The sequence below is a fragment of the Xenopus tropicalis genome, chromosome 1, assembly GCF_000004195.4.
Source record: "Xenopus tropicalis strain Nigerian chromosome 1, UCB_Xtro_10.0, whole genome shotgun sequence".
Classification (NCBI taxonomy): domain Eukaryota; kingdom Metazoa; phylum Chordata; class Amphibia; order Anura; family Pipidae; genus Xenopus; species Xenopus tropicalis.
The window spans coordinates 120,054,837-120,078,789 of NC_030677.2; the positions used below are offsets into that span (position 1 = coordinate 120,054,837).

At 36.1% G+C, this 23,953-nt stretch overlaps 1 protein-coding gene across 2 annotated transcripts in view; it reads right to left on the minus strand.

Annotated features, from left to right (window-relative positions):
• The window catches only part of abca1 (ATP binding cassette subfamily A member 1), a 75,588-nt gene that overhangs the window by 35,865 nt on the left and 15,770 nt on the right, over positions 1–23,953 (minus strand). For both annotated transcript variants that reach the window (XM_004910859.4, XM_004910860.4), the window contains exons 2-8: positions 23,203–23,354; positions 20,031–20,124; positions 16,421–16,562; positions 15,850–15,962; positions 5,354–5,475; positions 4,463–4,654; positions 1,583–1,666 (exon numbers count right to left, since the gene is read on the minus strand). In XM_004910859.4, the coding sequence (XP_004910916.1) occupies positions 1,583–1,666; positions 4,463–4,654; positions 5,354–5,475; positions 15,850–15,962; positions 16,421–16,562; positions 20,031–20,124; positions 23,203–23,268 (813 nt within the window). In that variant the 5' untranslated portion in view covers positions 23,269–23,354. The remainder of the gene's footprint in view (positions 1–1,582; positions 1,667–4,462; positions 4,655–5,353; positions 5,476–15,849; positions 15,963–16,420; positions 16,563–20,030; positions 20,125–23,202; positions 23,355–23,953) is intronic.

A 23,953-nucleotide genomic window follows, 5' to 3' on the forward strand; every position in this document is an offset into this window, starting at 1 on the left:
ATGCCAAGCCATTATAACAAACAGTCTCAGGGGCTGTCTGACAAGCAAATGGATTAACTCAAATGTAGGAATGTTAAATGTATGTGTTTAATGACTGGTCATATAAAAGATGGACAATGTACAAAAGACCTTTAGGGCAATATGCATACTAATACTGTCCCTGTCATGGTAAGCTATTTTTGTAAGTGGGGTATTTGCAAATGCTGCAAACAGCCATCCAAACAGATATTGCTAGTAAACAGAAAGAAACAAGAAGATGAATCCAGACATAAACAGCACATTCTGTCCAGTACAATGGAAAGAAAAAGCCGATGTTTCCTTCACAGCCTGAGAACTGAGTGAACGCCTACACTTGGGCAACTGCCAGTGTTATTTTACTGCAGTTATTCAGCCACCTCAGCAAGAAATAAGATAGAATGCTTTCTGCATCATATTTTTTGCTCTTTGCCCTAGTTCAGAGCTCCAGTATGTTAGCGGAAACAGATGTAATAAGATCCTCATGTGTCATTAGACTTGTCTTTACAGGCTCCAGAAAATACTTCATTCTGTGAATTATTTAGTAGGTTAAAAGAGTATGGATATGTGTGTTTATCACGACATACGAGAATACAACTGGTGTGGCCTCTTGTGTAATTCTATAAATATATATGTATACAGTACAACCTCAATTTTACATCCTCATCATAAACTCCTGCATAACTTAAGGTTAAAAATTCACCATTATTTTAAATACTTGCTTAAAAAGCTATATTAACGCCATACAAATAGCCTTACCCAGCACTTAATCCTAGGCTTCTCCATGAAATCTTAGGCTATTTGTATAAGATTAATATAGCATTTAATGTATTTTTAGTAAAGATGATTTTTTTAACTGAATGTTGTGCAGGGCTTTATGAGCATATATAGTTTACCCACTTTGGTCAATGTGGTGTCTTACCTATATAAGTAATTGAATTACCAGTGGTTGGTTTATGAAATATGAACTCAATATTACATCACCTCATTTTTAAGTTTTACATTTTTTTTGTGGTCCTGATAATATTTAATGCATAATGTATTTCCCTGATTTTACTAAAATATATAAAATTAGGAAGAGAGAGTGGTGATTCTTGAAACTACTAGTGTCCCATTAATGGTGATTCTGTTATATTCAAGTACACCATTTGTGGCATTATAAGCAAGACAGTTTGTCATAGTTTTGAATGTCACCAAATCCCAGCTTAATATATAGCCTTGTATAAAGTTTTAGATAATGTATTAATTAGGTTTGATTGTTTTGTCTGTTTTATTAACTTTGCTAGACTGGAAGGGGTCCTTGAACAGATATGGGACCTTAGAAAGTCCAACAACTCTGCTCTAATGGAGTTCTGGGAGTAACTCTGCAACAACTGGAGTGTTGTAGTTTGCCCATTTGTATTTTATCTAGTGTGTATTTTATTTAAACTGCTATCATTTAATGAAAGTCACCCACTGCATAAAAAGATCCCTGCGCCAAGAAGCACTGGCCAAATTAGTGCTACAATAATGAATATTGGTATATGAGCTTCAAACCATACCCTTAACATTGATATCCAATACTAACCTCTTTGGCAAGGTCTGCCAGGCTGTGCAACAGGCTATCTGTGATGTCTTTCAAAAATGGAAAAGACTTGGATGAGAATTCTTTCTGCAAAGGTGCAAAGAGAAAGACACTTAATTTAAAGGAGTACCAAAAATCTGTTGTACAAAAATAAAACATATTTCTATGGTGAAATGTTACAAACACTGCTAGCATTATTTATAATAAAGCACAAACATCAGTGTGAAGCCTGGATGTGTCATTTGACTGAAGGTTTCAACATACAACTATTGGATAAACCAGTGTTTCATATTATATGCCCAAACACGTATTGGTGGCCTAAGATATTATGCAATATCAACAGTGAATATGAAAATAAATTGTGGTCAGTATTAAAGCTTGCCTTCTCTTTTTAGGCTAATGTCACACATAGTGGAATCTCCACCAGTGGAGAAATGCCCATGACTGCCTCCTGCAGTTTCCATTTACTTCAATGGGAAAAGCATGTGCAGCTATGAGAAATTTTCCATTTTTAGATAGAAAGACATACCTGCACTTCTGTGACATTATGTTGCAAAGTCCATGCTTTAGATTTTTTTTTGCAATATTATGACCTTTCTCCATTAAAATATTTTTAGAATATATTAAATAAATACACAACCAGAGGAAATGTGCCAGTATAGAGGAAAGTCTAATGTTTAAGAACATTAAATTGTTTATAGGCTTGATTCAGTCATTACAGTGCCAGTTCCATAAAGTATCAAAGGCTTAATATAATAAGGTGTGCTAGTTCGCACATACGGTCCAAAAATGGTCTCAGTTTGTGTGTGGTCAGCTGTAGTCTGTATGCCAATAATGTCATATGTCTCAGAAACTCAAAGGTTAACTATGATCACAAGAACACATCACACAAGTTGAAAGGTTTAGTAACAAGGAAATGTTTTGTCTGAACCTTTTTGGAAGACGCGTGTAGCCATTATGTCAGAAGAGAAAACAATGGCTTTCGTGTTGTCAACCAGTGTGTTACTTAATGGTTTCTCGGAAGCCACTGCAGAATGACTAATGTGGTGAAGAACTTCACAAGTGACAAAAGCACATGATGTGACCAAGCGGCAGCCCACAACTGTAAATTGCTAATGTCTGCATTTTAAATAGTGGCTTACTGGCATGGAAAAAGATTAGCTGCAATAACGATAGTATATGTTGTGTGTTTTGATTTCCCCAAAGATATTCATATAAAGGATTGCTTTGAATTGCTTTACATCATGAATATCATATCTTCATCAAGATCTACTAGGTATCTGCAGGGAAATGATTTATGTATTTTTACTTTGCTGGTTTACTGAAATGAAAAGTCTAAAAATAATATTACTCAGACATGGGATCTGTTATCTGGATACCCATGCAGAAAGCTACAAAATATTGCAATGACATTTGCCATAGCGACAAAAATTAAGGAATGCTATTTTAAATAAGACAGTACTGTATGTAACGTGACATTAACTAAATTATTGTTAATCCAAATTCACGGCAAAACAAAACTTTTGCATTTTTCTGTTAATGTTAACAAAAAGCCTACTATATGTAAGGCTACAATATGAAGAGTTCCCTTCTCTGGATCTAACAGTTGCGAATTAAATATTTTATGTCTAAAAATATGGTGCTTAATTTGGTTTCATAAAGACAAGCAAATAACATTAAATGCCATTTCCTGGCAAATACAAATAAGAAGGTGTTAGTCTGTTTTTATCTTTCTTTATACTTTTTCTGGATCTGTAAGTGCCGAACAATTAGTTGATAATTACTAATACATCAAATGGTTAAAGACTGTACAATTTTACTCAGTATTGATTATGTTTTCTAGAGTAAAATACTTTTTTGAGTTTGATCATAGGATCTGGAGCATTGTCGTTCATTGTAATTATTTATAATTATTTTACACCTGTTTATTTACAAGTGCCTTTAATGTGAATCTGCAATGCATCAAAATGGAGATTGATCAGTGAGTGGCTGGGATACAGCCATGCACCTAGAGCTCTCAATGTATTGAGAAGGCTTATCTTAGCCACACAACCCACATGTCCAGTGCAGGATGTGAGCAAAAACAGCTAGTGGCTTTCTTATCAAAGGCTAAGTACTTCTAAGCTCTGTGACCTTGGATAACCCATGCTTACAGCTGTTTATTACCACCATGCTAATACCATTTCAACATTTTACAAAATAAATAAATCCCAAAAAGTATATATATAAAACGTATACGTAGCAGTTGAACCTAAAAAAGACACAAAGTTTACACTTTAGCTTAAGTAAATACTACCTAACTATAACTAAACTATGCTGGAACTTGATGAAGAAAGGGCCACAGATCAAACTAGGATATAGTTAAGAAAATGTATAAAGTTAGATAGGTATCTCTTTTTATCTTAAAGTGATACTGTCACTAAAAAATTACCCTTCAAAATATGAATGTACATTTAAAGTTACCTATAGGTCATGTTTTCACCAATAGGCTTGCTTTTGTAAGTTATTGTTACTTGAAGTTCCTAAACCTGACTGTTTTGCCAACCAGACTGTCCCTTCTCAGCCAGACGGTTACAGCTTCTAATGCTAACTGACAAATATGGCAGCCCCCTGTTAAAGGGAACAGGGAGGATCTGATAGGTAATGTAAAAGCATTGGGCAAATACTTTTAAGGCAAAATTATAAATAGGTTACAAAGACAATGTTTTGATAGATGTAAAAAAGGTTTAATTTTTGGCATCAGTATCTCTTTAAATGACATAACATTAGATATATTCTGTGAAATGGTAGAATTACTCTGTAATAATATGGTTATTGTAAAAGTCCTACATACTGTATATAGGCCTATTAGTAAATCATTCCAGTAAATCTCTGTCTACTTACTGTAATGGGCTTTAGAAGGTCAACATTGGAACGGAATTCCTGTTCCAGCAGGTTAAGCTTTTCTTCTGGAAGAGCACAGATTATCTTTTGGCTAAGATTCGCAACCACTTCATTGTGAATTGTTACATATTCTGCTAGCCGTGTGCTATTGCAGAGGTCCTTCAGATGTATCTGGAAGCCTGACACCAAAACCTATAGTAAAATATTATGTTAATATTTTTTAGACTACACTTTGAAAGATATAACTGTGTAACTATTTGTGACCATGTTCTTGCAAAACCTTTGTTTCTCAGAACCGAATTGTAGAGCTAAAATCTTTATATTAATAATGTATATATAATATGCCTCAGAGCTGTATATAGAATGTTTCAGACAGGAGTCCCATAACCATACATCTTACAGTTCTAGTCTCAGTGCTTGAAGATCAGAGAACTTAAGAGCTGACGGAAGGAATCAAATCTTCTGTAAGTTCATTTTAGTCAGATTTCAGAAACTTAATCACTAAGCCACTTTTAGTAATGGCTGTAATATGAAACCAGACTGTTAGCGGGAACATTATATTTCCTTTTATCTGGCAGGACTTCATGTATATAATATTGTATGTACTTGGGATGTAAATTTACTTTGCTTTTTTCCCAGAACTGTGTTAGAGAGGTGTAAATACTGCAGGGGCTGCCCTAGGCTTTGTAGGCTGCAAATGTAGACCCCCAACCAATATCTATAGTACACAAATATTGATTAGGAACAGTGGCCCACCATATATGTACAGATAGATGCACAACAATGTGTACAATTTTAGTTGTGCATTTATGGCCACTTTAATTTAACTGTTATATCCTCAGGGACTAGACCATTTTAATAATCCTGCTTTTTTTTTTTTTTTTTTGTTACCTGTTCTGGTTTTAGGTGAGCATTCATTATCTCTTCAACTGCAACAGCAGGCAGGCTTATATTTTTAAGGAGAAAATCTGTAAACTTTTCATTATCCATTAAGCAATCTCGAAGCTTTAAACCTGTTAGAGGAGTAAAAGAAAAAAAATATTACTATAGTTACTATCTTTGCATCAACAGCATCTATGTTTGCAGGAATGTGATCAGATATACAGAGACTAATAACAATAACATGCAACCTTATGAACCTGCTCAAGTCACTACAGGCAGTAATAAACTCATTGGGAGATATCGTTTATCAATACAATCATGGTATTTAGGCAAAAGGCTTGCAAAACAGTAATAATGCACAATTTTCGCCATCTGCAGCTTAACCCCAGATACCAATCTGAAATTATTAGATAAAGCAGTGTACCTTAGGTATAAAAGTCAGTTAACAAACATTCAACTTTTAAATAATTGTTAGCATGGGGAGCAAGGCGTCAGCATAGGTGAAGACACACAGAGCATTATCTACAGGCCAAGAAAATGCCTTGCCTGGTGGTAGCCTAAAGCAGCTCTTACAAGGGCTGATAAATGCTGTGTCGGCAGCTTATTGGCCCATGTATGGGTCCCTCAGATGGGTTTGCCCGACCAATATATGGACGAAAATCACCCAGATGTCGACTGAGCAGGTTTAAAAATCCAGTGGTGATGAGCAGTGCATTGGCTCACTGATGCAATTCACGCCCCAATGGCCTGCATCCCGTTAATCTGATCTTATCGTTCGGCCACCTCAAAGCAGATTTTTCCATGTATGGCCATCTTAAGGGTCAACCTAGAGTTTTTGATAATGACCTGCTAAACACTCAATATAAACTGGCCACACATGTGATCATTTTTCTCTATTCAACGACCAATTTCAGTGCAATATGACAGACCCGTCAAATTATTGTAAGGTTAATGTGCACCAAGCGATCGTACATCTAGCAATCTTTCATCCGATATTGGTCAAAAAATTGATTGGGCAGGTTTGAGAATGTTGTTGTTAACAAAAAAATTTGTCCATTGTCAATTGTTTGCAGGATCAAAAAGGTAGTTGTCCTAGCTTCAACTAGACTTTATTGCTTGAAATGGTCGTTGACCATTGATGGACAAACCATACTTTAACATGATCGTTTCAGGATAAGCTTGGTCCTACGATCTTTTAAAAATCTTAAAGTATGTGGCCAGCTTAAATCATATATATATATATATATATATATCTCAAACTCAACAGTAGAAAGCACTCACAGCTACAGCATCAATCAAGTCAGTGATTTATTTCAGCATACCATCTACGCGTTTCGATCACCACAGGATCATCATCATCATATGTTGCTCCAAATAGATGCAAAAGACACATATAACACTGGAAGTCTGACATGTTGTAAACGAATTAGTCTGGAAAGCTAACAGTAAAAATATACTTGCTCATTAAATTACACTGTATCAGCTGGGCTTTACTGAATCCAGAGTGTCTAAAGAACCCTTCTGTATACAAACTACCCAACTCAATGTTTACCAACAATTTTGTATACAAAAACAAAAAATGTTAATACAGGTATAGGACCTGTTATCCAGAAGGCTTAGGTTTAGGGTTTTTTTCTGGGGTCTGTTATAATTTGTCTATCCCTACCTTAAGCCTACTAAAAAATCATTTAAACATTAAATAAACCTAATAGGATTGTTTTGCCTCCAAGGATTAATTATATCTTAGTTAGGATCAAGTGCGAGGTACTGTTTTATTACAGAAAAAAAGGTTCTGTTTAGAGCCCAAATAAATATATGCTCTTCTGTCAATTAAGTCAGTGTAAAATGTAATATCTGTGCCTCCCTGCATCCCATCCAAGCCAAGCTCATTTATTCCAACTACTCCCCCAATATTCCCAGTCTACTCTACATTTAGGCAGTCTTCCTGACACTTTTCAGGTCTGTAAATCAGACCTATCCCACCCACACTGGGACTGTTAGGAGGTATGAAAGTATTCTGAACAGAAACTATACTATATAAATTATGGCCTCAATCTGTACAATGTTTACTTAAGCAGAAATCCTAGATATTAGAATGAGTTTTAGAATGAGAAAGGTAGGGTCACAGGGTGTCTCACTGGTTGGCATTTCTGCCTTGCACGGTATGTTTATGTTCTGCACATATCTGCAATGGCCTCTCAGGTACTCCACTTTAGCTTAAACTGATCCTAGAATGTGTGAATGTGATTAGGACCTCAGATTGTAAGGCCCCCTGGGACAGGGACTGATGTAAATGATGAACAATTTCTGCAGCTAGGTAAAACGTGCCAGTTACATAGTTAGTTACATAGTTACATATGGTTGAAAAAAGACCAGTGTCCATCAAGTTCAACCCATCCAAGTAAACCCAGCACACCTAACCCACACCTACCAATCTATACACTCACATACATAAACTATAAATACAACCACTAGTACTAACTGTAGATATTAGTATCACAATAGCCTTGATTATTCTGATTGTTCAAGAACTCATCCAGGCCCCTCTTAAAGGCATTAACAGAATCTGCCATTCCCACATCTCTAGGAAGGGCATTCCACAACCTCACTGCCCTCACCGTGAAAAACCACCTACGCTGCTTCAAATGGAAGCTCCGTTCCTCTAATCTAAAGGGGTGACCTCTGGTGCGTTGATTGATATATAAATAGAGCATTATAAATAAAGATGAGTCCCCAAAATAGCATGTATAACACACTAAGGGGCTGATTTACTAAGACACGAATTTGAATCCGAATTGGAAAAATTCCGATTGGAAAACGAACATTTTGCGACTTTTTCGTATTTTTTGCGATTTTTTACGACTTTTCGGAAATTATCGCGACTTTTTCGTTACCAATACGATTTGCGCGAAAAAAACGCGAGTTTTTCGTAGCCATTCCGAAAGTTGTGCAAAATCTGGTGATTTTTTCATAGCGTTAAAACTTGCGCGAAAAGTTGCGCCTTTGTCGTAGCGTTAAAACTTAAAAGGCGCAACGTTTCACGCAAGTTTTAACTCTACGAAAAAATCGCCAGATTTTGCGCAACTTTCGGAATGGCTACGAAAAACTTGCGTTTTTTCGCAAAAATCATATTGGTAACGAAAAAGTTGCGATAATTTCCGAAAAAATCGCAAAATACTGATCATTACGAAAAAAACGCAATCGGACGCATTCGGCCCGTTCGTGGGTTAGTAAATGTGCCCCATAGTAAAACTGAATGCAGAAAAGAATATATTTTACCAAATCATTTACTTGAAATTTAAAGATTCTTTTAACATGCATGCTATGAAATTATTCTTTTAGTCTTGCGTATTGGTTTTTTTTCATGTTTGGAATGTAAACCTTTATCTGGTTACTAGGCTTCCACTCATCACCGCCACTATTCAGTGGTTATGACAACAGACTGGAGGATGAGTAGCAGGGGGCTGAACAGAAAGATAGGCAATACAAATAGTAATAACAATAACATTCTGGCCTCAGAATAATACTGTTTTTGGTTGCCAGGTGTAGATAACCCCAGCAACCAGAAAGCAATATAAATAACAGGTGGGGGGTCAAAAGAGAACAGCATATATTATAAAAATGTACATTTATGAAAATGGTTAAGTTGGCATTACAACCTTATAATAAACTGCATTTCCATATTGTTGCATTAGTGCATTACTCATAGAGACGTACAATCTCTTTACACATGTGTAAATAGATCACTGTACGTTACTAAAATTGTACCAAGCTTCTGGCAAAATGCCTGCTTTGGCACAGGATTATGTCTGGCACAGGCACTGAGTAAAGAATGCAAGAATATTATTTTGTGAGTGGCGATACTCAAGTTACTGTCAGTTCTCTAATGAACTGCATTAAAGATTTGCCATCGCTCATAACCAAATTGGAACACTGCATGCTACACTTTCTGACAACCTTTTTTGTGATTCAAAATAGGCCCTGGCATTTCAAGCACACAGAACAGCCCCCCACCCACCCAATAGCATCTTACAGCAGCTCCTCTGGCATGATTGACTGTAAGATGTAGATACAAGAAACAATACACCATCTGATCAGATTTTACATTACAGGATAGGGGACCTAATCTTATACTGTTGTGTGCTGTTGTGTAACAAAACTTTGGGGGTCAGCTAAAAGTATGACACACAAAATCTCTTCAAATATCTCCCATGTGGTGTAGCCTATAGTCGCACTCGCCATGATTTGTCCCACAGTTCAACAGCAGATAGGTTTATAATTTAGCTGCTAGTCTGACATTTTGTAACAGGAAATTTCTACTGACCTGAATACTGACTTTCGATAAGGTAAAATGTACGATGATGTTAACTTTCAGACCATTATATTACACTTGAAAATGCATGAAAGTTTGTTCTATATGCATGGGGCAAGACGGATTTTAAAAGCTTTGTTGGCTTTATAATCAAATCAATTTGCGTAAGACTTTTCAACTACATTACTAACACTGTAATGTGCAACTGAAAAGAAAGAAAATTAATGAAGGAAAGCATTCTGCTTAGCACTCAGAAGTAACATAAAACCAGTGGTGCCTGCTGTACTACCCACATTCCTCTCTGAAATGCCAACTCATCAGTAAGGTCACTGCGGGTAGTCTGAGTGCTGGGCCAACCTATTTCAATAAAATTTTGACTTGTCATCATAAAACATGCACCTTCCAAGTTACAAGATATCACCCTCCAGTTCTACTAGTGACCTGCTAAAATAAAAATACCACTTGGAGATAACATTTCCTAAGACTTGGAATTTTTAGACTCATCCCCTCCCTGAGGTCAGAGAATGCTGTAGAAAGCCGTGATACAGCATTAGAAGCCAAGATCAGCAGAAGTCACATAATCAAAGCAGTACTTAATGAGCCTTCATTTATCATGCTTTAAGAAGCATTAAAAGCATAATTAATCATGTATGATTAAACAGGGAAATTATATATAGTCACATAATATAATACTGTGCAATATCCTGTCACTTTATAACAAATAGCTAAGTCTTTTTAATAGGTACAGTACAATGTTTACAGCCATACTATTACCAGAGTTAATTGTAGATTTATTTATACAACTAAAGCTGGCCATACACGTGGCGATCTGACGATGTTTCGTGCGACCATTGGTCGCACGAAACATCGTCAGATCCGCCACACACCATTCAGGGCTGAATCGGCAGGTAAGGAGGTAGAAACAATAGGATTTCTACCTCCTTCTGCTGATTCAGCGCTGAAGGGAGACTTTGGTCAGGTGCCTTCTATGGCGCCCGATCAAAATTTTCAAACTGGTCCGATCGGCGAGTCGGGCGATATCCTGCGATATCGGTCGACTCGCCGACATACCATACACGCACCGAATATCGTACGAAACGAGGTTTCGTACGATATTATCGTGCGTGTATGGCCACCTTTACTGTACTTGGAACTTCACAATCTTTGTTAGGAAATGGAGAATTGTACAGAGTCAACTGTGAATCTGGTTTCTTTCCTATCACTTGCCTTTTAACTTGCCAACATAAAACAAAACTGCAAGTGCTTTCAGGAAATTGTAGATTGGAAATGTGGATGCCAAACTTCCAAATGGCAATCACTCGTAAAGCACTTGTACGAGCACTTAGAATATGTTATATTGGGCAGTCGGGAATAATATCAGATTATTTAGCATTGCCTTCAGAGAATTAAAGGAAACTATACCCCCAAACAATGCAGGTCTCTATAAAATACATTGCATAAACAAGCTCATATGTAAAACCCTGCTTCGTCTTAATAAACAATTTTCATAAAAATATACTTATTTAGTAGTTTGTGCTATTGGGTATTCCTAAATAGAAAATTGTAATTTGAAGAATTAAGGGCTGCCTCCTAGGATCATAAGATTCACAGTGCACACAAACAAGCCAAGGCACACATACATGCTAGGCCCCATTACCCAATGAATGGACAGAGCTATGCCTTTTGCTTCCTGTTATGTGATCTCTGAGGGAGCACACAGCCCATCACTAAATGGTGGATCAAGGGAAAGGATGTGAAAGGGCAATATTTAATGATATATATATATTCCAGTTTGGTGAGATTCTTTAATAGGTGACTTAACATACTATAAGCTGTCTGTTAGTTAAGTATTCATTTTGGGGGTATAGTTTTCCTTTAACTATAGGTGCTCATGAACACACTTTACAAGAAGATGCAGGTCTTTTGGCCTTGCAGGTATTTTTGTACTTCAACTTCAAGTACCAGCATCCTGATGGTTTCCTTTATTCTTAAAGTATGCTGGTAGTAGTACTTTATATATACCTGTTAGGTAACACTGCATGGTAGTAGCATAACTGTCTCCTATGGGGATAGTCTTGTGTTGGACACATACTTGTACAGTCAAAAAAATAAGAAGACTTTTATACTGCTTGATTTGGTAAATATAACCCTGAACCACTGGCTAGTATTTTTTCTGCAACTATAGAACCTGCATACTCCCTGCACGAAAAATATACATTTAAGATTATAAAGAATGTGTTCAAGTGACAAGATAGAAGGCTGGAGCAAAGTTTGTTTAAAGAAAACCTGGGTGGGAGGTTAACCACTGTAACACCAAAGGTCCTAATGTAAGCACCATTACACTAATCATAAGGCATATATAAACCACACAAGGGCACTAAAAAACTGTGTGGTCTTATCACTGGCTATGTAACTTTCTAATAAAAGCTCTTGGCTTTCACCAGTGCTAAAAATGGTTTAACATTTATTATATATAACTTCAAACAATCAAGAGATTGTACTTTTCCTAGAAGCCTCTTAAAATTGGACATTTTATTTATACCTATATATTTTTTTGATTTTAGAAAAAGTACCTAAAGTATCTCATAATGTATTACTAGCTACTGTATATGAGCCTGTAAGGCTTATAGGAAACATATGGGTAGACTTATGGAAAAGTCTGCCTCTGGTCCAGCAATAGATCACGGAGGAAACAAACCCTTCTTTTCTTAAAGGCATACACATGAAGAGCTATAGAATTATTAGAAAGCTGCTTTTAGGTAATAGAAAAAATAAAAAGAATAAGTAAAATTAAAATGGCCCCTTGAACTTCAACATCGCTGTTAGCCAAATAATTTGGTGACATAAACTATGTGGCCGATTTTGTGCTCTGTTAGAACTAGTATTAAATAAAGCTGCCTGAGGATAAGCTGGGTTACTACATTCCTTTCAGGCTTCTCTCAAGCTTCATATTTCAAGCATGATAGTAGATCTGAATAGTAATATATCATTTAAAATCAGCATCACTTAGCTGAAAGGTCTGTTTCTATATATCTGCAGTATGGCTAACAGACATATGAATTTTATAGATTTTTATAAATATAGATTTTTTGTGCCATTGTCATTTCCTACAAAGTAAAAGATACTGAGGGTAACTATGTGGGTTCCATTAACCTTCAATATGTTAATAGGGGCACTGAAAGAAGATATATTACAACATCTTACAAATGCTGTTTAAATAGAAGGCTTGTTAAATGGGCATATATAAACATATATAAACAGGATTCCAATCACTTTCTGATGTGGTATTCTGTATGTATTTCTGTGACTCTAAAAGAAACTCACAATTAATAAGAAGACAACAACTTGTTTCAAAAATATTTTTGCCTCACAAAAGAGATGACAATAAATATTAATATTATGTAAAACAATTGGGCATAGGTTGTTCTCAACAGCCATATTTATCTGTGTATTTGTCTTTACTCATAAGAATACAATCAACCATGGTTGCTATAAAGGCCTCAAAATAGCAGTGCCTTTAAGTGAATGACTACCATGAATTGTTGCTTGATTTTATGAAGGAATAATACTGAACTAATCAGCGTGCTGTTGCTTCAATGTCACCTCGCAATCAAAAAGGCAGAACAGAAACTTAGTCGGATGACTGTGATGGTAATTTATGAGCTTAGCAAATCTAGACCACACAGATAACAAGGGAACACTAGGCATATAGTCAGCAAACTTTAGGAAATGTCTCAGTTCCCTAATTGCTACACAAAAATCATGTGCACTTAAATACTGCAGAACATAAAAAATGGGAACCTTTGGTCAGAATACATTTTGCAGATTGTTGGTCCTGGTTAAAAAATGGAACCTGTAGGGATAGGGATGTGAGCCTGCCTGTGTGTTGGGACACAGGGAGCTGAAATCTTTACCCTAAACCAAAATCCCTACTTTTAGATGCTACTTCTAATTTTTTGTTCCTCTAAAAAAAAAACCAAACATGTTCCGTAGTTGAAAACATTTTATATACTTGCAGCTGTGCTTCTACTGATAAGGAAAGATATGGGAGGCCTTTTTGGGGCAACTGAGGATGAACTGTACATGATTCAGCAATTGTGTCATAATGATAGATAGCAGTGATAACCTGGAGGCAAATTCCACAAATGAATTGCTTTCTAGTAGTATAAAGCCCCATAATTCAGTGCCTAGTGCTAATGCATATAAATAGGCATGAAGCACAACTGAAGTAATAATGCATTTGCTTGTTTAATACAATGGATGGTTTAAAATACTAAATGGCGTTTACCCAAATGAATTGCATTCAAATAAAGATATAGCTACTCATCTTTAATAAATGCTTGCAAAGAACCCACATACTGAGTAGAGTAGATGCATTTTGTAACACACTAAAGGTAAATACACACTAAAAGAATACACTTTGCATTACACTCATTTGGAACGGGTGCCAAATGAACGAATCTTCTCCCCAAAGGTGGACATAAATGTTACGATCTTCTCATTTGGCAAGGCTGCGAAACAAGCAGATCTTTTCCCAAGGTGGGTGATAACAGGTTAATTCGATTGTTTGGTCCTAGGGGCATAGGAACCGTCAGAGCAAGGACCACATCAACTAACCGATGTGGTCCCTCAAACCTGTCCGAGATCTGGACAGTTTTAGGCCAGATGTTGGTTGGGAAGGCCCATCTGGGGTTCCCATACATACGAACCGGCAGCGACTTTGGGGAAATTGAATTCCATTATTATAATCTAAATTAAGAAAACCAATCTATGTATTTATTTTTGTGTGTTTGTTGTTATAGCTTACTAAATTCTTACTTTTGTAAGACTTTTCTGTAAAATAACATCTAGATGTATAAAATATTTACGAAAATAAAATTAACAACAAAACCTGTTATATTACTTTTGAACATTTTATTTCTGTGGGTATATAAATGTTCCCACTGTGGCATAAAGTTTTGTTTGTTAATATAGAGATTTTATGCGTAATTACAGTAACTTGTTCTTAAAACTATAATATACCAAAAAAAATCGGCTTGTTCAGCTGTCAAACATCTGTGCCTGCACAAAGAGAATGTGGACATTGTGGTTACAATCTATAGCCTGCATGTTTCTCCATAGAGACCTTTGCTCTGGACAGATTGTACACTGCAACCATGATTTTAAAGTTTTTAACATAAAGAGCTCTTTATACACACCACTGTTTCTTTCACTGAGTTGCTTTATGCCTTGATGTAGAATCTAGTACTGACATAAAAGTACTAGTGTGCTACCAGAGTAGATTCTACTATTTCTTCTTGATCAACAGTATGTCAATAAAAGGTACACGAGAACTGGTCGACCAAGGCACTTTATGTCTAGAACAACTTCTGCCTAGAACAAACATTCCAATTCTGTCCAATTAGACCATCTGGTTCCTGCTTGATTATCTTCACTTCTAACTAGTACTCACAATGAATTGCAAGGGATGCGAGGGATACAGGGTTTAGAAAGTATACTTATAGTATGTGTTTTACCATAAATAATACTTTATTAATATATGTAAAAAAAATTTAGCTATACAGATCTGATTCCCCACTACTATTGGCTCTATCACTATATACTTTCTAAATCACTGAATTTCACTGTATGCTATTCTAAACTGGATCAGCATGTTACCTAGACATAAAACTAGATCACATTTCTATTCCAAGTTGTAGTTACAGTTAAATACCAAGCTATAAAAACACTCAATCTACTTCTGTCTCCAGTCACACCCTTGATTCTCTCTAAACTCCTCATACTTTTTGGTAAGCTACACCACAGCCCCAGAAAAACATGCAGAATTGGGAATTCACTGTTATCATTAAGCATAAAGATTAGCTTATTGTCCATTATCTGGAAACCCATTATCCAGAGAGCTCCAAATTACCAGAAGGTCGTCTCCCATAAACTCTGTTTTAAGCAAATAATTATAATTTTTAAAAATGAAATCTATTTTCTCTGGAATGATAAAACAATACCTTGTACTTGATCCCAACTTAGACAACTATACTTATTGGAGCCAAAACCATCCTATTGGGTTTATTTACAGAAATATTTTTATTACAGAAATTTCCCTTATCCGTAAAATCCCTGGTCCTGAACATTCTGGATAACAGGTCCCATACCTATATATGCATTAGTAAGTTAAAAGGAATTATATCAAAATTACCTGTACCACGGTAGTTATGTAGATTTCCTAAAAATTTGTGCATATCCTTTACACTGGTGTCCTTGTGACTGTATAGCAGCAATTTCCTTGCGTCGGTAAACAGACGGGAGACACTAAAAGGCAAAACATCTTACTGTTTAGATAATTACATTTCTTACATTGTCACTACTATAAACTACTGATTTCCTACAAAAGCACAGCAGCATGCTTGGTCTCACATTCATTTCCAATCTTTGTTATCAATAAGACCAGAATCAATCCCTGATCAAGCTCATTTATTTTGGGTTTTGTCGCTGATTCTAGATCAAACCTGACAATAAGACTTAGGTCATACCAAAATCACACTTTGGTTATGGTTTGCTATTACAACAGCCATACTAATGTGCAGTATAACTAAACTGTCATGACAAATCACCATTGCAAATGTTTCACATTTTTGACTGTTATGGTGTAACTTATTTCATAATGCAAACATACTCAATGTAGGCATTTAAATTTAGTTACATTTATTTTTAGGCTACATTGAGAAAGAGAATAAAACAAAATAAATAAATATTAAACAAAAACTTACATGGATCTATTAAAATTTCCCACAACTCCTGGTGATTCTCCAGGGGTTGGGTAACGAAAGCATGGATTATTGGCATTGCAAATAATGCCCTGAACCCACGGCAGGGTTCCTGCTGATGGCATCGCCTTATTTGGAAAATGGCCTGTCAAAAAAGACAAAATACTTTATTTGCAAATATGTTACATTCAGAAAAAGGTCACATGATATATACCAACTGTACTGTTGATCCACATATATCAGCATTATGGTTTGGGTATAACACAAACATTGTATAATTTAGCTATTATAGCACTTCTCAACAGATGTGTGACAAGATCTTAAACTATAATCACTTTTTCTAAAGGTGGCCACACGTGGTGGTCCCACGAAAGATCGTTTCAATCCTCCACTGGCGTTCAGGGCTGAATCATCAGATATGGAGGTAGAAACAATAGGAATGCCCTGAACATAGATTTTTCTGGGACGCCATTGAATGGCGCCCGATCAAAATCTTTGAACCCGCCTGATTGGCGAGTCGAGCGATAGCAGCAGCTTTCTGAGATATCGGTCGCCTTGCAGAGTTGCCATACACGCACTGAATATCGTACAAAACGAGGTTTCGTACAATATTATCGGTGAGCGTATGGCCAGTTTAAGTCAAAGGCCAAATAAGCCCTCACATCTTCTCTACATTGAAATGACCATCAAAAAAAACCATGTGCAATATTGCAGAATTATCCTTTACATTGGGACTTTATGGGCTTTTAATTTATTCAGGTACAATACTGCAACAGATACTACAATGTTAAGATTGGAAGCACTACACTTATTGCTAATAGATACTGGAAATATTAGGTGCGTTAAGCTATTTTTATACTTGCATTTATTGTTGGTTGGTTGGTTGGTTGATTGATAATAGCCGCTGTAAATGTTAAGCTTGCTAAATACCAAACTTTTTTTAAGTAACAGAATTCTATTGTGATTTTTGTATAAAGTGTATTAAGCATTTGTGAAGAAGGTATTCAAGTAAGGATTCAATGCACTATGTACATTATACCTGTGCATATGACAATAAAGCTGAACTGAACTGGAAGAGCCATATGGCATACAAATACCAGATAAGCTCTATAAAATACATTTCATTGTGTACTTTACTAGGGGATGGAAAGGATGAACTGTTTCACATAAATACATACGTAAACTGTGCAGCAAGTATATTGAAATACAGGTCTCTCTATTTTCATGAGTCTCAAGGCCTGCTGCCTCCAATGTTACAACCCCAATGGGATTGAACATGCAATGCTCTGTTTTTTTTTAATCTTCTTCTAGCTTTAAAAAACACATTTATTATCTCTGCTGAAAGTATAGCACACATTACACACATTTTGTGTGATTTTACTGATAAAAATCTGTTATTATCATTAGGAACACTATGGGGCACATTTACTAACCCACGAACGGGCCGAATGCGTCCGATTGCGTTTTTTTCGTAATGATCGGTATTTTGCGATTTTTTTCGGAAATTATCGCGACTTTTTCGTTACCAATACGATTTTTGCGAAAAAACGCGACTTTTTCGCAGCCATTCTGAAAGTCGCGCAAAATCTGGCGATTTTTTTCGTAGCGTTAAAACTTGTGCGAAAAGTCGCAATTTTTTCGTAGAGTTAAAACTTGCGCAAAACGTCGCGCCTTTTAAGTTTTAACGCTACGAAAAAGGCGCGACTTTTTGCGCAAGTTTTAACGCTACGAAAAATCGGCAGATTTTGCGCAACTTTCGGAATGGCTATGAAAAACTCGTGTTTTTTCGCGCAAGTCTTAATGGCTACGAAAAACTCGCGTTTTTTCGCGCAAATTGTATTGGTAACGAAATAGTCGCGATAATTTCCGAAAAGTCGTAAAGGCGCCGAAAAAATCGCAAAAAATACGAAAAAGTCGCAAAATGTTCGTTTTCCAATCGGAATTTTTCCAATTCGGATTCGAATTCGTGTCTTTGTAAATCAGCCCCTATGAATCAACATTCAACATCTTTTGAATAGTGAATTTGTTCAAATGGAGCATAATATGCCTTTATATTCACATGTCTTTGCCTAGGATACACAAATACAGCATTACATTTTTTTTGGAATGCTGCAAAGTTGTTTGAGGCCCCCAGAATTGTACTTAATTATGCTCTGGTGGAAAGGCCTAATGACAGAACAAGATGTTAATAGAATAAGAAACAGATGACAGATGGCCAGCCCAAATCTGAGTTAACAAACAAGGACTTCATACAGTCTGTAAAAGCAACAAGACATTTTAGCAGTTATTATCTGTTTGTGCAACAGCTGCAGCTAAATACGACATACAAATGATAAAAAGTTCTGTCTTACTGACTGGAACAAAACATAAAGTTCTGTGGTGGACTTGCATCAGTAAAACACATGCCAGACTGACACAAGCACATGGAATGTGCCTGCCTCTATTTGCTTTACCCCCGAAGGTCTATGGAGAGGCCAAGTTATTCACACAAACACTATTTTAGTAAAATAACACAAAGACAACCCCAAGAACAAAAAATTCAGATCATCTGGCTAGAAAAGAATTGCATTTGACTTTTATTGTACATTTCTATTACATTTATTAGCCGGAATGTTTTTTAACAGACAGTATGTAGCCATTTTATTTATGTCCGGCCTTCCTTTTTTGCCCTCAGGAGTGTCATGGGACACTCAGACCCCTCACCAATAGGAGCTGATTACAGAAAATGTAATGAAGTGCTTTTAGCATTAGTGGGCCACTCTTGTGCCCTTTAATGCTTTTGCACTTCTGTGGTCATCGAAAATGACCCGCGCAGTGTGGCATATGACTTCATCTAATTAAAGGTTCCTTAAATTACCGGTTAACACCTTACTGAGTGGGAATGATAAACAGAAGTAGACGTTTAGAGAGTTAAACATAGCACACCTGCCACTATTTGCCTTAGCACGTTCTAGAGTGATATAAATGATTACATTTGTGCTTCACTGGAAGGAACAGCACACAGAATGCTGGATATTATGCAATATAGCTTTTTACTCTGCAAATAGCAGAAATCAGCTGATTATGCAGGTCAGGGTGACAGAAAACTGATAAAACCCTATCTAGTATAAATAAATTTAAAGCAACTGGACTTGTTTGGTAATCATTGAAGACGTTTCACTACTCATCCGAGCAGCTTCTTCAGTTCAACTGATAAAACCCTGTTTGCACAAATTCAGTAAGTAAAAACTAAAGGATTTTTTTTTTTAGAGAAGGCAAAATTTATCTGGCCAATATTCTGTGTAATATTAATAAATCCATGCGGCTAGCTGAAACATAACAAATTATTTTTTGTTTTGTAATTTCAAACTGGAGTGTTGTGGCCTTGCTTGTGTAACACATGGAAACCATATCATGTGGTTCTGCTGCAGCTGATGAACTACAACTTCAGAATCTCATAAGAGCCAGGAATCCCCAGCTTGTGGATGCTTGTTATAAACTAAACACAATTGGGGATTGTACAGACAGGAGAGTGTTCCCCTGTGGTGGAGTTCTTCAACATTCCACTGCAGGGAGAAACAACCATCTGTTTGAACCCTTAAAGATGCCAAAGAGAATCTACAAACATACTTACATTCATGTTGCTCATATGGGGGGTAAGAGAGCCGTACTGATATCAGGATAAAGAAAATGAAGAGAGGCCAAGCCACTTCAACAACTAGTTGCAGCTGAAAATAAAAAAAAAATATATGTATATTATTATGCATAAAAATATTTTCTTATTTGGGTCTTTACAGGAGCTCCCTAAAAAGGAGAATCTGGGTATTTGGATAAACAAAAGTGAAGTAATAAATGACTGCAGTCAGAGTGGGCCCTGCTTCCAAGAACTGTGTCCTGTTGTAGTGTAAAGGTTAGCTGAACTAGTTTGCAGTCTCTAGGGGACTTTTCAAGAGAAAATAAAGACCTTTCTTTAAATGCAGCTCTGTTGCCAACTGTGCTTAACTCTCTTTTTGTTTCCTGTGGATTTTTATGGTTATTGTCTCCTAGAAACAGAGGAGGTAAATCAGATATGTTTAGTACTTGAGAACAAAAGACTCCTCCAGTTTGTACTGACACCCAGAGCGAAAAATGCAAGCTGGGGCCTCTCACCACCGAAAAAATAAGTGGACATTTACCTTACACACAGAGGGCACAGCACAGTAACACAAAGTTTTCTGGTACCCCCTGAATTAGCACTTGGTAGCATAAATAAAAAAAATTACACCAGTTCAACAACTTTATGTGCCAATTGTTCCATATTCTGTTTGACTGTAAACTCTTGCAAACAGCGTGGGATTCTTTCTGTAACCCTTGTCTGTTGATGTATTGTAAGCCCGCACTTTGTTAGTCTGATGGTACTTATCATGCTTTTCAGCCTAGTGTCCTTTGAGCAGTTACCATATATACCATATATGTAACATTTACCACCATGAGTGTCATAGCCCTTTTAATATTATTATAAAGAGCTGCATAAGTTGTTGCTGTTATATAGTGAGATAAAACTGCAAAACACTTTGTACGGTCCTGACTTTATATTCTGCTACCTTAGTGCATGTTGACCCATTCAGAGATAAGTTTAGCGAGCTGATAAAGGAATTACCATGTATCCAGGACATCTCTTGTTTTGTCTTTCACAGATATATAAAATCAAATTAAAAGGAAGTATGAAATACACAGGAATAGCATTTTCTCAGCTGACCAGAAACTCTTGTGTAAGATCATATACCCCACACTTTAAGTATGAAAACATGGATTTATGGATTTATATGGATTTTGTGTTCCTTTAAATATTTTCTCTGTTGCTTTACCTTGATAGCAATGCTACATAGTCCACACAGATAAGATGGTAAAAGGTTGAGTCAGCAAATGCTGAAAATATCTTACTACAGGGTACTACTGAAAATAAAATGTGCTACGTGTACCAATTAAACAAGCATAACAAATTATTTCAGAAGAGGTCGGTTAACTCTGGGGTGCCAAACTTATGCCCTTATGTCCTCTTTGATTGCAAAATGCCAGCCCACGACTGTTTTCTGATGGTGTGGTGTCATGTTGCATGTATTGAATTTTAACGTAATGTCAGGTGCCCTTATTGCAAATAACCCAAATATATTATACAGAACCATAAAGAAAAAAGCTTTTGAGGAGCCCAGAGCAAGAATATTGCTCACAGTTTCAAAACATGAACCACCACCCTCAGCACCCTCTGGACCCCAATGGCCAGACCTTGTTGTGCGTAGTTTTGATATTCTAAAAATTATAAAAAAACCTCAGGACATATTTAAAAAATGTCACATCAAGGAAGTCCAGTAAAAAATTCATTCAGCCTTTCTTAAAGTGATGCTGACACATCCCTTACGTGTAAAGTTAACAGATCAGGGACACTAAGTACCAGTGCTGTGCTGCCCTGATTTAATGAAATTCTTAATCCCTTCTCACTGGATTTTTATTGTGAAGTTATGAGATGAAATAATGACTTTCATTCATCTTGTAGTTCATAGGAATGGCAAATAATCCCTTAAAATGTTGAATCAATAGTGCACCAGTGATTATTACTGAGAAATTTAGATGCTGATTGGTAATCAAATATCCTGTACATCTATCTAAAGACTGGCTATTGCACTTCCATTAGAATGGCTCACAGGAGGTGTAAAATCTCTACTGGATAAAATAATATTTCTGTTTGTGTAGAACAAGCATGTTACATTATAATGATAGGAGTGAAATCTGGATTGATCATTTAAACAAACTATTCCTGAATTAGTATTGGATTTTTTTGTTAAGACCAAAGAGCCCCCTTATAGCATTGCAACATAGTGCCTGCAAAAAATCTTGAGTTAAAATTTTGTTATACAAGGTAACATTTTAACTACTTCAAGATACTTTAATGGATACTAGATTCTTATTTTATTACCCTCATAAATGGATTGATAACATAAAAGTATTGCACATCCGATACATAAAAGTGGAAACTTAGAGTCCTAATTTTCTAATAGATTTAGGTTTTCTTGTATTTATGCATATGGAAATGGTTTGATCAAATAAAGTAAAATTTACCCCCTAGAAGTAACAATATAAAACTATGGCATATAAGACCAAGCAAGGAGAATGTTTGCAGCTGTGCTCCTTCATGATATTCACATCATGCTTGCTTATGTTCATTGTATATTCCCAGTACACAGTAAATTGGAGCAGCTGCCAACGATTCAAGCCATTTTTATAAGAACAGGGGGTCAAAAAACTCTGAGGATATGCAATGTGGTTACAGTGAGGATACCTACTGCATTGCTTGCACACCCTGATCCGTTGGCCATCTGAATTGATGTTTTTTTGTAAATCTGTTTTGTGTGACCAACTGAATGGCATGGCATAATGGTTAATGGGTTGATAATGTGCAAAAATTAAACTATTTGTTATAGTCTAAATTATATATCAGGGAAACACAGAAACCTTGTATTCTGATGCAGTGATAGAAATTCAGTGCAGCCCTATATTTACATTTTTTGATTATATTAGGAAAATTCTAGTTTTGCAAAATTTCCTTTTTAGTTACACAGGGAGATGAACAGCTCGATCAAGATTGAATGAACAAAATACCAGGTTTCCCCAAGTTCACTAACACAGTCCATAGTCTTGAGAACTGAACCATAAATACATTTTAAAAAATCAAAATGATCCATATCTAATCTGAAATGTACCAAATAAATACGATGGGTAAAAGTAATGATGGTCACAATGTGTTAAAGTAAAATAAAGTCAGTACTTACTGTCTGTCTCCTTCTATATGTGAAATTCTTCCATAGCAGCAGCCCTAGTTGTGTGCAGTAAGTCATCTTTGCCCTGGAGAGATCTGACTGCTTCACCTCTGCAGCTGTAGCAGAAGTTGTGGAAGCAGCAGGGACTTGAGGTTGCTCATTAACTAGAAAAAAAAAAAGAAAAAAAAAGGGAACTTGCTATAAGATTCTGAAGGCAAAAAGCACATGATTGTACATGAGCAAAAAAGCAGCGCTAAGCAGCCCCAGAGATTACTGTGTTGCAGTGCCCCCAGTCACTTATCAAATATAAAAAAAAGTCTCTTGGTCAACACAGTTCCCCATTATTAAGATCATATGAAAGATCCGAAACGCTTCTACAGAATACACCTGGCAGACCTGAAATGAGTGCATACAGACAAATACAAATATTTCATTTTTATATTTCAATAAAATTCAAATTAATTAAAACTAATTAAACTACTCCATTTTTACTGTTCCAAATTCCGTGTAGTTTCTACACTTTCTACACATTTTAAAACTAACAAATAAAATACATTTTCTAGTAATGAAGTTGAAGTTGCTTACTTCATCTCCCACCAACTTCTTAAAAGTCTACAACACTATTAAAACAAAAGAAAACTTACAGTTGGTGAGTTTTAATCATGAAGACAAAATAGCATCACAATTTACATATGAAAACCGAAATTGCACTGGGGGTATTAAAAACATGTGCTTCAGTATTTAACAGCCCGTTCTTTGTTTG